The following is a 17,440-nucleotide window of genomic DNA, read 5'->3' as shown; positions in this document are numbered from 1 at the left end:
AAACCTTAACTGCTGAAAAAAAGGAGTTAGCTATCACATGAACATCCAGCAATCATCCCTCAATAATACCAACTAATAAACTTCAGAGCTAAGGGTGAACCATTCAAGAAATATATGTTTGCTGATGTTTTAAAGAAAGTCACACCAGTGAACTGGTGGAATTCACTTAAGCACTTGGATTCACAGACTGTGGAAGTGATAATCTCACTTTTAACTGCAGTAGCTTCTTCTGCTGGTGTAGAAAGAATATTTTCTTCCTTTGGACTAATTCATTCATTCCAAATTGAGAAATTGTTTTGGATTTGAAAAAGCAGGAAAGCTTGTTTTTCTTTTCCAGATTATGAACAAACAGGAAAATTAAAGTGAAGATGACTGAGTTAGCTACAGAAGCCAATATTTTAAGTCTCTCATGTTGACCTGGCTGTCATAGTCTATTTAATTTTTTTTTTAATTCATTTAACTATTTTAAACAATTTTAACAAAAAAAAAAACAAACCTGATTTTAAAAACACTTGAATGTTTAACTACATTCAAAAATTCATATGCTTATTTTGTTAAAATATTATATGTTTGTTGTTGTTTTAGTTAAACGTCTGGTGATGTTCTCCTCATAATACAGCATAGCAAGAAAAATCCTCCAAATATTAATGATTACCCTGTTGAATTTGAGATGGTTCACCTCCCAATGACTTCAAATATCTGCTTCAATTACCTTTGGTAAAATGAAATAACCAAACAATCATTCATTTTCTGATATAGCTGTAAAACTAACCTAAAAAGTTTTCAAGATAAATCACTTAAAAATGTATAGTATGTACCTTCTAAAAATGAAACCTACATCTATCTCTGAGTTGTGAAGAATATGTATTAAGGTTATAACAACCAACAAGAATCCACTTTTATGTAGAAATCCATGATTAGTCAGGAAGACTCGATTTAGTGATTTAAATCAAATCCACCCTGGTAAATACATCATCTGAAGAGGCTTGTGATACATTACAAGGAAAAAAAATATGGATAGTGAGAGATCAGCTGCACAGGATGTGTCATATTTATCTTTCTCGCAGAGGATAGAAGCGACTTCATCTGCACAAAGTGCAAGCTGATCTCCATGCTGCAAGAAAAGGTTAAAGGACTGGAGGCCAAAGTATCAACCCTGCATTGCATCGGAGAAAATGAAGACTTCCTGGACAGAAGTCAAGATTTGATACTGCAGGCACAGAGTGCCCAAGAATCGGAGACAGAAGTGCAGGGGGGGACTGAAGAACAGGGAAGAAAACTGCCAGCGTGTGACCTCCGGAAGAAGAATGAGAGCCAATATACCCCCAACACATATAGAAGCAAACAACTGCTTTTAGGCTCTCTGCACAGGTTCTCCTGTTGAGAATGCCTTGGAAGAGTCATCTGAAGGAAGGCAGCAGGAGACCCCACTGACCAGAAGACATGGGATGCATTGTCATAGGGACAAGGGTTCCAGACCACCAGTCCCAAGAGGCGGAGAAGGGTGGGAGTGGTCAGGGACTCCCTCCTAAGCAGGACAGTCATCTATCTGCCGTCTGGGACCAGGAATCCTGTACAAGTGTGCTGCTTGCCTGGAGCTAGAATTCAGGATGTGACAGAGAGTCTTCCGAGATTCATCAAGCCCTCGGACCTCTACCCCTTCCCACTTATCCACGTGGACACCAACGATACTGCCAAGAATGACCTTGAGTGGATCACTACATGACTCTGGGAAGAAGGATAAAAGAGTTTGGGATGCAAGTAGTGTTCTCATCAATCCTCCCACCTGATGGAAAACGCCTGGGAAGGGACCATCAAACTATGAATGTAAATTCATGGCTATGCAGGTGGTAACGGTGAGAAGGTTTTGGCTTCTTTGACAGTGAGCTGATGTTCCAGGAAAGAGGATTACTGTACTGGGATGAGCTCCATCTACCAAACACTGAGAAAAGCATCTTTGGACATTGTCTGGCTAACCCGGTAAGGAGAGCTTGAAACTAGGTCTGATGGGGTATGGTGACAAAAAAATGGCCAATTCACATATAAGCTCAAGTAATGAAGTCAAGGGGAAGGGGCTAAATTCTGGAGAAGGGACTAGAAACCACAACTGCATTAAAGAGGCAAGGAGAAAAGCAACAGGACAGTCTTCAAAATATCTTCGATGTCTGTATGCCAATACAAGGAGTATGGGAATCAAGCAGGATGAACTGGAAGTCATGGTATATGTTGAAAATTATGACTTAATTGGCATTATACAGAGACTTGGTGGGACAACTCCCATGATTGGAGTACCAGCACTGAGGGATATTGCTTGTCCTGGAGGACAGGAATAGGAAAAATGGAGGTGGTGCTGCACTGTACGTCAAGAATGTATATACTTGCTCTAAGGTCCAAGAGCAAGTGAGTGGCAGACCTACTAAGAGTGTCTGGGTGAGGATAAAAATGGAAAAGAATAGTAGCGATGTTATGGTGGGCGTCTATTATAGACCACCAAATCAGGAGAAGGAAGTGGACGAGGCATTCTACAAGCAGGTAACAAGATTAGCGAAGATGAGCTAGTATTAATAATTTAACTTTCCTGATATCTGTTAGAAGACTATTTCAGCAAAGCATAATATGTCCTGCAAGTTCTTAGCATGTGTAGGGAACAACTTTCTCAATCAGAAAGTTGAAGAAACCAGGAGGGAGTTATCCATTTTGGATCTGGTGTTGACCAACAGGGATGAATCAGTTGTGAACATGAAGGTGGTCAGGAATTTGGAAGGAAGTGATCAGGATTTCATAGAATTCGAGATCCTAAGGAAAGGAGGACATAAGAACAGCAAAACAAGGACACTAGATTTCAGAAAGGCAGATTTCAACCAACTCGGAGAAATGATAGGCAAGGTGCCATGGAAAGACCAATTAGGAACAAAAGGAGTCAAAGGGGGCTGCAAGCTATCCCTATGCAGAGGAAAGATAAGAAGAGCCACAGGAGGTCAATGTGGCTGCATCAGGAACCTTTTAGCTATGTAAAAACCAAAAGGGATACATACAGGAAATGGAAGCAGGGGCATGTCACCAAGGAAGTATACATGGGAATAGTGTGAGCATATAGGGACAAAAGCCCAGGCAAAGACTGAGTTACAGCAGTCAAGAAATGAGAGAGACAACAAGAATTGGCTCTACAAATGTGTCATACAACAAAAAAAAGATCATGAATGGTGTGGGCCCACTGCTCAATGGAGAAGGTGAGTTGGTAACGGAAGATTATAGGAAGGCAGAGCTGCTCAATGCCTACTTTGTTTCAGTCTTCTCACAATAACTTCATTAGTTGTCCAGTCATATTATCGTTGCCAATAAAGGGGAAGGAATGCAGATAAGGATAAGTAAATAATACATCAGATCTTCTGACTAATCTGAATGAACTCAAGTCAGCAGGGCCTGATGCTGTTCACTTCAGGGTGCTGAAGGAATTAACTGAAGAAATCTCAAAGCCACAGACAATAAAATTTGCAAACTCATAGATGACAGGAGAGGACCTGGAAGATGGGAGAAGGGCTAACGGAGTGCCCATCTTTAAAAAGGGAGAAAAGGAGGAGCTGGGGAACTACAGACCAGTCAGCCTGACCTCGATACCTGGGAAGCTACTAGAGCAATGTATAAAACATTTAATTTGTATAGTCCTGCGTGGATATAAAAAGGTGTATCTGCATCTGATCTGCAAAAATTGTCCGTGGATAGCTGGGGATTTGCAGGACTCTAAAAAGCTCTACAGGTCAGGGCGCAGCAATGACACAGGATTGCATCAAGCCCCCAACTGCCCACTCCAGAACTACTTCTCCCCAGAGACCTCCTGCCCTGCCACCCGCTCTACCCCTGCCGCACCCACTCCGAGCAGGGAGGCTACAATTCTGGGCCCTCCTATGCAGTGCCGCCCTCCCCATGGTGGGCTCAGACACCCCTATGCAGTTGCGGAGGCTCTAATGCACGCAGCTATAGCTGCCTGCTCATTTAAAGAACAACCACACCTTCAAAATGGCGCTTTGGCTCACTGCCTTCTGGGAGTTGTAGTTTACCTCCTCCTTACGAGCAAGCTGACGACTACAACTCCCAGAATGCCCAGCACGTTGCTGTGTGATTCAGAGAGCCAAGCTGGAGTCTGCAGGCTGGGTGACAGCCATTCTGTTCGGGTGAGCGTGTGCTGCAGAGCCCTGTGCAGATACAAAATTTGTATTCACATCCAAGTTATGGTCTGCAAAAATGATCTGCAGATATCCGTGGATACAAAGCAGACAGCTTCAGATTTGCAGGGCTCTATTAATTTGTAGATACCTGGAAGATGAAGGGGTAATCACTAGCAGCCAACATGAATTTACTAAGAACAAATCATGCCAAACTAACTTGATTTCCTTCTTTGACAGGGTAACTGGTTTGGTGGATAGACGGAATGCAGTGGACATATATACATGGACATTAGCAAGGCTTTAAACACAGTTCCACATAACATTCTGGTAAGTTAGCTGAAGAAATGCAGACTCAGTGAAACTACCATTAAGCATATACATAATTGGTTAAAGGACCTGGATGTAGGATCAAATTTGCAGATGACAAAGCTGGGTGCGGAGGTTACAAACACTTTGGAGGGTAGAGCTAAAATTCAAATGGATCTTGATAAATTGGAGAACTGGGCTATAAACAACAAAATTAAATTCAACAAAGCTAAAAGTACGGTGCTACACTCAGAGAAGAAAAAACAAATGCACAAATACAGAACGGCAGATAACTGGCTTGGCAGCAGCACTGCTGAAAAAGAACTGGGAGTTGTGGTGGATCACAACCTCAACATGAATCAACAGTGTGATGCTGTTGCAAAAAAAGCAAATGCAATTTTAGGTTGCATTAACAGAGGCATAGCATGCAAGTCACAGGAGGTGATAGTACCGCTCTACTCAGCACTGGTGAGGCCTCAGCTGGAGTACTGTGTCCAATTTTGGTCACCAATGTATAGAAAGGATGTGGAGAAACTTGAAAGGATCCAGAGGTATGTGACAAAGATGATCAAAGGGCTGGAATGCAAGCCATATGAGCAAAGGCTGAAGGAACTGGGTATGTTTAGCTTGGAAAAGATGAGGCTGAGGTGGGGGGGGACATGAGAGCATTCTTCAAATATTTGAAAGGCTGTCATAAAAAAAAGATAGAGAAAGACTGTTCTCTCTTGTCACAGAGGGCAGGACAAGAGGCAATGGGTTCAAATTACAGCACAACAGATGTAGATTAAATCTCAGGAAAAACTTCCTAACTGTAATAACAGTAGGACAATAGAACGGACTGCCTATGGAGCTCGTGAAAGCTCCTTCACTGGAGGTTTTCAAAAGGAGGTTGGATAGCCACTTGTCTTGGATAGTTTAGACTCAACAAATCCTGCATCTTGGCAGCAGATTAGACTAGATGACCTTGTGGGCCCCTTATGATCTATGATTCTACGACATGTTCAATGAGATCCTGCAAACCCGTGCTGCATTGGATCATGAGCACATGGCCTGGAGGATGAACATGGCAGACAATCTGGAGAAGGAAAGAGTGGTAAAGGAGAAAACCCCAGGAGTCCCAGCAGGAAAAAGGAGAGGGAGATGTAATGGGACATAATGGGACTTCTCAGGCAGCAAACACAGATCCTGCAGACTCTGGTGGACCTGCGGGTTCAACAACCCCGGATTTGCCTCCCTCTACAGCCATTGAGAACTCAATATTGGGATCTCCCTATACCTTCTCTTCCTCCTCCACCAATATTCTACATGGCATCAAAGGACAATGATGACCTCCCTCCACTCCGCCCTGGGAGATATTAAAGACAACACAGCTTCACATATATCTACCATGGCTTTTGCAAATCAGTGTATGTGGTAGCTGAAATGGACATCAATGTTCTTTCCTCTTGAAAAGTTCAGTTCTATTAATTTAGAAAGTTTTATTAAATTTTCAATTTATTTGTTTTAAAATTGCAGTGGTTCTTTTGCACTGATTTTGTTACATAATACAATTCTATTATTTGGAACATAATTCATCTTTATTAATTCACAACATATGCTGCTGAGTGCTCAGCAATTCAGAAAGCAACCAATTACCTGTTACTGTACTGTATCACACAACTCAGAGGATCAGTCACAAAGAAAAATAATAGGTGAGCTGACAATGTTATATTCCTACATGTACAGTAATCACCACACAATTCTTACCACGCCACAAAAGAGCAGGGCCAGATAGAGAATACTACAACACCACACATTACTCCACTCACTGTTAAAATTGCCTTTCAAAGCCTCCCTGAGCTGTATAGCTCCATGTTCCTCTCTTCTAATAGCCCTGTTCAAATTCAGCGGACAGCCACTCCACCTCTGCCCTCCATGCTGGCAGAAACTTTTCCCGTTTTGCTTCACAGATATTAAGCAGGACACAGCAGGTAGCTGTGGAATATAAACATTGGGATATTTTTCTCCCTGAGGTCCAATCTTGTAAGTCGGCAACACCAGCGACCCTTCAAATGACCAAATGCACATTCAACTGTCACTCAATACCTGCTGAGCCAGTAGTTGAATCGTTCCTTGGTGCTGTAGAGGTGACCAATCTATGGCTTTCGTGAGCCAGGGGAGCAAGGGATTGGTATTTCAATATTGCCAGTGGCAATCCGTCAGTAGGGAAAGAGTCCATGCTTGGAGCTTTCTGAACAGTCCTGAGTTCTTAAAGATGTGAGTGTCGCGCACCTTCCTGGATCGGACACTGATGTTAGTGAAACATCCCAGTGATCCACCTATGCTTGCATAATCATAGAAAAGTAGCCCTTTCTATTGATGTACTCAGTGGCAACATGGTCTGGTGCCAAAATAGGAATATGCATGCCATCTATTGCTCCACAACAGTTTGGGAACCCCACAGCTGCAAAGCCATCCAGTATGTCCTGCACATTACCGAGTCACAATCCTGTACATCATGAGGCATTTAAAAGCTCTGTACACTCGCATGGCAACAGCCACCGTGGTGGATTTCCTGACTCCAAATTGATTTCAGACAGGTAACAATCTGGTGTTCCACTTGTGAGCACCACTCACTTCTTCACTGTCAGTGCAGCTCTCATTTTGGTGTCTTGTGCTGAAGGACTGAGGTAAGCTCCCTACACAGATCCAGGGACATGGCCTTGTATATCCAAAAGTTCCGCAGCCACGGCTCATCATCCCAAACTTACATTACGATGCGATCCCAGTCAGTCAGTCAGTGATTGTTTCTCAGGTCCAGAAGTGGTGCTCCACCTTCTCCATCTGTTCCATGCACACCGCCAACAACATTCAATTGATTCTTGCTATGTCCCATGACAATCTGCCCTCCAAGGAATCATTATGTCCCTCCCACCCCCAATTCAGGTCTTCTTGCGGCTCTGCAAATGCTACAGGATCGTGAACCCTGTGCTTGCAATGCTCCTGACAATAGTGCAGAACTGTGCAGGCTTCATGCTTCTGTCTGAGATGGCGGACAGCAAGGAGGGACACGTGGGTTTGTGGGATTTTGAAAAAAAGACACAAAAATTATGGGATGGAGACAGTTGTGAACTGGAACATTGACCCATGCTCCCAGTCACCCCATGCGACTCGTTTTGGTCCCATCATGCATTGCCAAAACTCCCCAAAAACTAGCGAGCGGGATAGTGTCTAGTTGCACAGTGAGACTGCCTACCCATTGTGCACTGCAATCTGCATTGACACAAGCACTCCTAGTGAATACACGCACTGCCAGCACAAGGAGCCAAGTATGCACGTGCACAAGCGATGTACTAACTGCAGCAGCTGTATGCTGATGTAACTTGAGTAAACAATTTTTTAGTGTAAACATAGCCTTAGTCTGGCTCACTTATAAGAACGGCCATACTGGATCAGACCAATCGTCTATCTAGCCCGGTATCCTGTCTTCTGACAGTGGCGAATGCCAGATGCTTCAAAAGGAATGAACAGAACAGGGCAATTATAGAGTGATTAATCCCGTCGCCCAATGCCAGTTTATGGCAGTCAGAGGCTTATGGACACCCAGAGAATGGGGTTGTGTCCCTGACCATCTTGGCTAATAGCCTTTGACGGGTCCATCCTCCATGAACGTATCTAATTGTTTTTTGAAGCCAGTTATACTTTTGGCCTTCACAACATCCCCTAGCAACAAATTCCAAAGGCTGACTGTGCGTTGTGTGAAGAAGTAGTTCCTTTTGTTTGTTTTAAACCTGCTGCCTATTAATTTCATTGGGTGACCCCTAGTTCTTGTGTTATGTGAAGGGGTAAATAACACTTCCTTATTCACTTTCTCTACACCATTCATGATTTTATAGACCTTAGTTGCCTCTTTTTTAAGACTAACAGTGCCATTCTTTTTACTCTCTCCTCATATGGAAGCTGTTCCATACCCCAATCATTTTTGTTGCCCTTCTCTGTCTTTTCCATTTCTAAGATACCTTTTTTGAAATGGGGCAATCAGAACTGTACACAATAGCTATGGGCACTCCATGGATTTATATAGTGGCATTATATTTACTGTCTTATTATCTATCCCTTTCATAATGGTTTCTAAAGTTTTTAACTTTTTTGACTGCCGTTGCACATTCAGCTGATGTTTTCAGGGAACTAATCACAATGACTCCAAGAGCTCTTTCTTGAGTGGTAACAGTTAATTTTAGACCCCACCGTTTTGTATGTATCATTGGGATTATATTTTCCAATATGTATTACTTCGCATTTATCAACACTGAATTTCATTGGCCATTTTGTTGCCCAATCTCCCAGTTTTGTGAGATTCCTTTGTAACTCTTCACAATCTGTTTTGGATTTAACTATTTTAAGTAATTTTATATCATCTTCAAACTTTTCCACCTCACTATTTACCGCTTTTTCCAGATCATTTACAAATACCTTGACCAGCACTGGTCTCAGTACAGATCTCTCAGGGACACCAATATTTACCTCTCTGAAAATGGACCATTTATTCCTATCCTTTGTTTCCCATCTTTCAGCCAGTTACTGATCCATAAGCGGACCTTCCCTCTTATCCAATGACTACTTAGCTTGTTTACGAGGCTTTAGTGAGGGACCTTGTCAAAGACTTTCTGAAAGTCCAAGTACACTATTCCACTGGTTCACCCTTGTCCACATGCTTGTTGACCCCCCCTCAAAGAATTCTAATATGTTATTGAGGCATGATTTCCCTTTACAAAAGCCAGGTTAACTCTTCCCCAACATATCACGTTCATCTATATTTCTGTTCTTCACTATAGTTTTAACCAATCTGCCTGAAGTTAGGCTTAATGGCTTGTAATTGCTTTCTTCAAAGACTAGCTCTTATTCTGTACTTTCCCTGTCTGTGCAAATAGATGCTTTTTCCCTTTAAAAACACATATCACAAAGTCTATCTTCAAGAAAAAATGGTGAGGTACATACCACTAACATTATCAAATACCCATGACTATTTCCCTGTCTATATACTACTATAGATTTCTGATCTAATTTTTGAGGCTTGTTCTCTAAAGGCTCCTCCCTTTATGATTGTTGTAGCTTGCCAATCTTGCTTAAGCTCGTGACACCACATCTTCCACAATCAGATAAACAAAATAAATATCCCCACTGAAATGTTTACATTTCATAGGCAGGTGGATAGCAGGGAATTTCACATTTATTTTAAAACATACTTCAGATAAGTGGCCTCAATTTGCTCTGAACATGTCACATCAACAGTTACACTTATCAACATGAACAACAACTTAGAATTCTAAGAATGTGATGGTCTTACAATGAAGGAAAGTGTTGCCTTTAAGTACCCAAGATGTAAAATAAAGGATCTCTAACAGAATTTGCACAATCCTTTCAAACAATGCATGATTTAACAGGAATTATTTCATTACACATGATTCAGGGCATTCCCTAAGAGACTGATACCGAAAGGGGTTAGAGTGCTGAAATTGTGCAATTTAGTTGTTTCTAGTACAGCTGGAACTTTATTTTATGGAGTGCTACTTTCAAGAGTCTACTTCAAAATGAAAGAATTTTGCTGTGTTCACTTCCATAATCCCAAATATGCTCTTCAACAAGTAATATACGCACACTAGAAAACTCTCTCATCTGTTCATAAATTGTGCACCTGTGGCAACATATTTGTCTGTATAGATCAAGGTTAGCCCTGTGCCATTGTTCCCTTCATGCTAACTACATTTTTGTCGCATCCAGCTCCTATGAAGTATTGATCTGATTCCTGAATGCAAAATTCATTTCAAGAGTGAAAGAATCAGAGGGCTAACTGAAATTAACTATATGAAAGTTCTCCAGTTATAAGACATGTACCAATGAGGAAATGGGAGTTTGGGGGTAAAAAAAACAAAAAAAAACCAGCAAACTTCTGCTCTCAGATCTGCAGGTCAAAATTTCATTCCCATATTCTGCGCCAATTATAGGTATCCAATTCTTGTTGACCTCATTTGGAGTTTTTTTGCAGGTAGGGAGAGGGGAAAATATCAGCTTTTAAGGTCATCATGCAGCAGTGGGAACAGAATGTTGCCCAAACATTATTCTGTTGGAATAATCTTTAGAATAAATTATATCACTATATTAATCTGCCATCCACGTGACTGGTCTTGATAACAGATTCTCTCATTTCTAGTCAGTTTCCAACTTAAAGTTTTCTGTTTATTAAAGCATATCTCGATGACAAAATGTCAGCTGACAATCACTTATTAAAATCTTGCAGCTCACTTCAACTCCACAAATTAACATATATCATATTAACAGGTTGCCAGTTTAGCATCAGCTAGCTTCACATCCTACCTTCACGCCAACTGCAACATCAGTGACAATGCTGTAAAGAAAACAAGAAACCTGATTTAATAGTAAGAAACATGTCTGAGTTTTCAATCCACAGATTGACTCTCAAAATAAATGATTTCCCCATAAAACTGAACTCTTAATATATTTTAATTAACTTTAGTATTTAGAAATTAAAAGCAAAGACCGACCCCTCAAAAGAGGAGAGGGGTCAACAAAAAACAAAACAGGAATGGGAGTGGGCTCAAAGGTTCAAAATAAAAGACATCCAGAAGGCACACTGAACAGAGAATCCCAGAGAGTGCCCACAGCTACAAAAGGTGGCCATGATGTCAGTGAACATACCCAAAGAAGTTCTGTCTGGATACAGGACTTAAGAAGAGAGAGGAATTAGGTCCCACAGTCAGAGAACCCACCCCATCCAGCCTCCTCCTCCTTCTAGAGTCTGACAGATATCCATTTTGGCCAGTGCCAGAAAGTCTGAAGAGGAAGTCTCTGGACTTTGTGGGACAATGGATAGAGTGAGAGACTAGGAGGATTTAAGGACAGGTGTAGTACATAAGATATCTTTCTGTTCATTCTTTAACAGTGATCCCTACAGAACAGTTCAGGGCAGAAAGTGATTAATATTATTTCTGAACTGAAAAAGATGACCACATTGAAGGCTAGCTCCTACAAATGGCACCCTACACCCATGTAGAACAACAGCACAGACATGCTCTTATGCAGATCCATTTGCAGGATCTAGCATTGGGTAGGCAGAATATAATAACCCAAAACAGAATATAGCCAGGATACCCTAATTAACACAAATATCATAAAACATTAAAAACAAAACGTGATAAGTAAAGCATGCCACTTCCATGGGTATCAATTTGTGAGTAGCACAAAGGGTTGACTTTTTAGATAGGGTTTGTAACACCAACATTATGCTGACAAGCAACCATAAAAAGACTTTAAAATCACATTACCAATAGGTTATACATTTATCACACAAACACAAGAGATTGTTTAATTGGTCTCAAAAGAGGGAGGCAAGTTAAATGAGGGCTGTAAGATGCTGCACAAGTACAAGTGTTTATGCTGACAGTAGCTATAAACACCAGCGGTGGTTCCCAGCCCCAATGAAAAGAGGGCCTTGTGTATAACTACCCACCCAAGCTCCCTGCCACGAATGAAGGCCCTTGCTGTCCCATATGGTTGACGCCTGCAAACCCTTCCTTACTTAGGCTTTTACTGCCTGTCTCCAGCATACACAAAGGCATCTTTCTACCTTAAATAAAAAAAAGCCAGGGGGCTATTAAGCAGCTATTGAAAACAAAAGAGCTTGACATCTGCCTCCTCCTGCTGCTGCTCCTCCTCCTCCTCTCTGGCCAGCTCCAAAACAAGCAGGGGTCTTGTTCAGAGCGTTTCCCCAACCCCACAAATGAGGGGGAGGGAATAAGAGGGAGGGACACCCCCACACACCATTGAGAGGGCCACAGAATGAACAGGGCGCTAAGTAAGGGCTCACGCAGCCCTAGGAGAGTCAGGAACGGACCCTCCCCAGCCCCGCATCTGAATCCGCGTTATGCAGAAGCTCCCCCCACCTCCCCCATCCTCCCTGGGCCCCAGTCGGTCTCCAGCTCCCCCACAGGGAGGATGCAGGAGCTAATCCCCGTTATTCAGTGGGGTGTGCTGGGCACCCTGCTCCTCCCAGACACCCACGGGGTGGAGAGCGAGCCCTGCTCTGCCCAGCCCCCGACGGGAAGGCAACAATAAACCGGCAGCACCCGCTCCCCCCCCCGTTACTCACCCGTCCATCGCCGAACAAGACAAAGCGCTGGCGAGCAGGGCAGGGAGCCGCGCAGGCAGCGAGCGGAGAGAGGCAACGAGAAAATGGCGGCCGGGCCCCCACGGAAACCGCCGAAGGTTGCCGAGTGCCAGGCTCTGCTCCCCATCAGATTGGGCTCCCTCGTTGTCACTGGGCATGCCCGTGCGCTGTGCGCATGCTCAGTAGCCGCAGCTACTGGCGCTTCTGCGATGCCCCTCGTCACCTGCCTGTCTGAGCCAAACTATTTCCCCGGCGGGGGGCAAAGCAGGCAAGACAAGCAGGGCGGTTTCCTAGCCTTGCTGCCCACAAGGCCCACTCCTAGGCCCATCTCCCACGTCACATTCATCTCCCAGCCCTGCTCACTGGAGGCCCGCTTTTTGGAGGGAAATTCTTTGACTGTTTCCCTCAAAGTCTGGCTCCTTTAGCTGGGGAGAGACTCCTCAGCCTGGCTGGGCCTGAGAAGAGAAACTTGCCAGATCTGATGCACAGGGACTTGGATTGGATGCCCCAGGCTTCAGCCCTGGTGCCAGGCTTCACTTGTTGCAGGAAGAGACTGTCCAAACTTGATGCTGCATCTCCTTCATTTCTGGGGCCAGAGAGGGAGTAGTTAAAGCCTTTCTCTTCTTGTAATGGAAAATTTTGTAGAGGAATTGCCAGCAGTAGTCCATCTTCTGTAGTATCCTGCCTCTGGTCCTTCAAAGGAAATTATTACCTCTCATAATGCACCTAATTGTGCAACAGTATTCCAAAGGATAGGAAAGAAATTCTTCCTATTTTAAATTGAGAACCATTAGCTTATGCCCTGAAATATGAGCAAGGAAAAGATAGACATGTTATTGCACACAATATAATAATTACAGCTAGTGCAGTTAGTCCTAGATATCAACCACTCTTACGACCCCTGATGAACAAAAAAGCAAAACCATCAAGCATGCTATAATATGTTCCCCCTCCAAGCAATTAAAGATTGCACACAATGGCTCATACTTCCCTTGGGGTTAGGGTTCCCCCTTCAAAGCTGATAACAAATATACTTTAATTGGTATTAAGATGAACATATAATTTCCTCATGGCTACAACAGTCCTGAAATGTTGTACATTGCAGGATTTGGGCCTAAATCTAAACTAGGTATATTTACACTACAAGGCCATTTAGTAGTATGTTTGGTTTCACAATGTTGCAAACTCTCTCTGTTTTAGCATGAGTCTTGCAATATTTGATATTTTACTTATATCCAAGGCTCCTGGAGATGGCTGATTATGGGAGAATCTCAGCTTTCATTTCTTTGAAAAAAAAAAAAAAGTTTCTAACCTTTGTGTTAATGGAGAAAAGCTTTAAAAACGTGAACCAAAGGTAAGATAAGGGCTCAAAAACCAGCAGGGAAATAAATAGAACTCAACATGCATTTTGTTAAAAATATTCTCATGATTTTTAAGCCAATCTCATGATTTCCCGGGTCCTACCTCATAGTTTTGGCAGGGACGTGCTGGCCACCACTTTCTGCAGCTCCCATTGGCCGGGAACGGCGAACCACGGCCACTGGAAGCTGCAGCCGGTCAATGTAAACAAACTGTCTTGCAGCCCGCAGGTTGCCCACCCCGGTCTACACTACAAAGTTAAGTTGACATAAATTGCCTTGCATCAACCTATTGATGTATGTGTCTACATTAAATTTGTCTGTGACCAGCATAAATATTCTGTTATGGTGATAGAGTAAAATCACTTCCCCAAACAGCATAGAGCCTTGTTCAACCTACTTTGATAGATGTAGTGTAAGTGTAGACACTGTATGACCAGTGTCAAACTAAACAGTCCTCCAGCCACTATCCCACAATGCCCCAGTCCCCCGACAGTGACCACTCTGCTCATGATTTAAAACTCCACAGTTGGGGGGGGGTCACATACCTTCCCCCCACCCTTTCAAAACTTTTTTTTAAATGTACTTTGCTTGTTGCCTACGTTGGTGAACATACTTAGCAGCTCACCTTTGTGATTGTGTCCACCCAACAATGACTTGTGTCCACCCAGCCACACACACAGGTAATAGATGCACTATTGCCTGGAGCAGGCAGGAAGAACTGGATTTCCTGGGCCTGTGGGGAGAAGAGGCTATGCAAGCACAGATATGGAACAGCCCTAGAAATGTGGATCTCTCTAAATAGATTGCATGGAGGATGCAGGCTGAGTACAATAAGGATCAGCAGCAATGCCCCATGAAAGTAAAGGACCTTCACTAGGAATACCACAAAGTGACAGAGGAAATCTGATGCTGCTCCACAGACCCGCCACTTTTACAATTAACTGTGCGCCATACTTCTTGGTGACCCCACCAGCACTCGAGGGACCACTATGGATACCTCAGAGGAGCCCAAGATGGAGACCACTGGCTTCAACAGCAAGGAGGAGGAGGAGCAGGAGTAGGGAAACGCAGTGGGGGGGGACTCCTACCATGCCATGAGCCAAGACCTGTTTGAAACGCCACAGAACTCTAGCCAGTCTTGTCAAGTGAGCTCAGGTGAGCCCAATGATGAAGGGGAAGGGAGCTTATGTAAGTGTGTGCAGGCAATTTTCCTTAAATTTTATTTTATTTACTTTTCCTTCCTTTTCTCCCTTCCCCATGCCATTTAAAGAGGACACCCATCCCATCCCCATATTATAAAACAAAGGGACTGTTTTTCACCATCTTATCTTGTCACTGTAAAAAGTAAATTCAAGCCAAATTCTCAAACAATACTATATGCAGAGTTGGTGTAGCCATGTCAATCCCAAGATACCAGAGAGACAAGGTAAGTGAGGTGATATCTTTTATTGGACCAACTTCTGTTGGTGTGTGAGAGAAGCTTTCGAGCTTACATAGAGCTAGTCTTCAGGTCCCTGAAGAAGAGCTCTGTGTAAGCTCAAAAGCTTGTCTCACACACCAACAGAAGTTGGTCCAATAAAAGATATTACCTCACTTACCTTCTTTCTGAACAGTACTATGGCAGTTGGATTACATAAATCACATGGATTCAGTGTCCTGTGCTCATTTTGAGGTAGAACAAACAGAAATGTAGTCAGCATCTGCTGAGAAATCTTGATAAAACTTTCATGGAGATATTCTGCAGTCCTCTCCGGAAGGTTTCTAGGGATGTCGGCCTTATTTCTTACTCCACGATAGGACACTTTCCCACACCACTCTGCGATGAATGTGGCTGGCACCATCTCAGCCAACAGACTACTGGCATATGGGCCCTGGGAGCTTCGGGGTGCCAGTACCAGTTGTGTTCGCTGTGCTTTTGTGACCCTCAGGAGTGAGATAGCCAAATCACCATTGCCTGTGAAAATAGTGCCAATATTCATTGCCATTGCTCTATACTTATACCCATAGAACAGGGGCCAGAATTTTATAGCTTCATGCAAAAGAAAATCCACCACCCCACCCCTGGTAGGCCATACTCACCATGGATGGTGCTGGAGATAATGCTGTGCCAAGGCACTTCAAAGCAGAAGTGTCAGTAAGCATTTCTTATTAAAAGTATTAATGGGAATAAGGGAAGGGAGTTTTGAAACTTATCTTTCCCATTTAATTGTGACTGTAAATCTAATGTGTGTGTGGCTGTTTTTATCAGCAGCTTCTGGTGTGGCGTCCTTAAAGGTGCCCCCTCCACACCTGCAGAATGCCTGACCCTGATGTGGATGAGAAAGAAGAAGTAGGACATAATCTGCAAGAGCCTACAAGCCAGTGCTGCATCAGACCATGAATAAAGGGCTTGGAGGGTAAATATGACTGAGAGCATGGAGAAGGACAGGGAGGACAAGCAAAAGGCCCAGGAGTCCCAGCAAGACAAGGGAGCAGAAATTGCACGAGGGTATAGTGGGTCTACTGAGGCAGCAAACCCAATGCAGCAGTCCTTCGTTGACCTATGAGGCCAAAAATCCTGGACTCAGCCTTTGAACTCCTTGGAGAACTTCATGATCGCTGCTCCCTCCACCCCACCCCACCCCACCCCCCCCAACATACCACGTGGCATTATGAAACACATCCTAACCCCTCCCACTCCATTTTGGCAGGGCTGGCTCCAGCATTTCTGCCGCCCCAAGCAAAAAAAAAAAAAAAAAGCCGCGATCGGCGGCAGCAGTTCAGCGGCAGGTCCTTTGCTCCTAGAGGGAGTGAGGGACCTGCCGCCCCCGAATTGCCGCAGGTGCTGCCCCTCTCCCTTGGCCGCCACAAGCACCTGCTTGTTAAGCTGGTGCCTGGAGCCGGCCCTGCATGTTGGGGGTACAGTAGAGAAAACCACACTTTCACAAATCGGTGTATTTGTAGCCACAACAGACTAAGCTGAATTTTAAAAGTTTCACCCCATTAAGTTATGTTAAATGTTTGTTTAACATTGTGTGATTGTTTATATTTTCAGGAAAATAAAGTATTAGGTGCAACAATTGCATGCACAAAATCAGAGTGCAAACAATCACAATAGGGGGAAAGGCATATGTGCACGTTCCCCTTCCTCAGGCCTGGAGAGTGGTTTGACTTTTTGTCACAAACATTACACACTGATGCCTAGGCCTGACAAGAGGAGGGGAAAGGGAGAACAATTTACCAAGGCCCCAAGCTCAGGGGGTGGGGTGTGTTTCACCAAACATCTGTAACTGGTGAAATCAACCACATGCATATTTTAATCCACACTGTTTGTTTTGTCCCTGTCAGAAGAAATTTAGCGTCTCAGCAGATTGGCAGTGGAATAGATTCTTGCAGCTGTGCTTGAAATCTAACCTAGGTTGGATTTGAGAGTCGTTTCTACAGTGTGTTGTGTATCATGATAG

At 43.5% G+C, this 17,440-nt stretch overlaps 1 protein-coding gene across 8 annotated transcripts in view; it reads right to left on the bottom strand.

The window, feature by feature from the left end:
• PTBP2 (polypyrimidine tract binding protein 2) overlaps nt 1-13,330 on the bottom strand; it is an 86,562-nt gene extending 73,232 nt beyond the window's left edge. For 3 of the 8 annotated variants that reach the window (XM_008165778.3, XM_005307531.4, XM_005307532.4), the window contains exons 1-2: nt 12,619-13,195; nt 10,827-10,857 (exon numbers count right to left, since the gene is read on the bottom strand). In XM_008165778.3, the coding sequence (XP_008164000.2) occupies nt 10,827-10,857; nt 12,619-12,794 (207 nt within the window). In that variant the 5' untranslated portion in view covers nt 12,795-13,195. Of the gene's footprint in view, nt 1-10,826; nt 10,858-12,618 lie in introns of all 8 variants that reach the window. The other 5 variants (XM_065554268.1, XM_065554269.1, XM_005307530.4 and 2 more) reach the window with 4 other exon arrangements.
• Nucleotides 13,331-17,440: the final 4,110 nt, after the last annotated feature.

This window comes from Chrysemys picta, chromosome 8 (genome assembly GCF_011386835.1).
Source record: "Chrysemys picta bellii isolate R12L10 chromosome 8, ASM1138683v2, whole genome shotgun sequence".
Lineage (NCBI taxonomy): Eukaryota > Metazoa > Chordata > Testudines > Emydidae > Chrysemys > Chrysemys picta.
The sequence above is the reverse complement of the archived record's forward strand: the minus strand, read 5'-3'. Positions and strand labels throughout refer to the sequence as shown.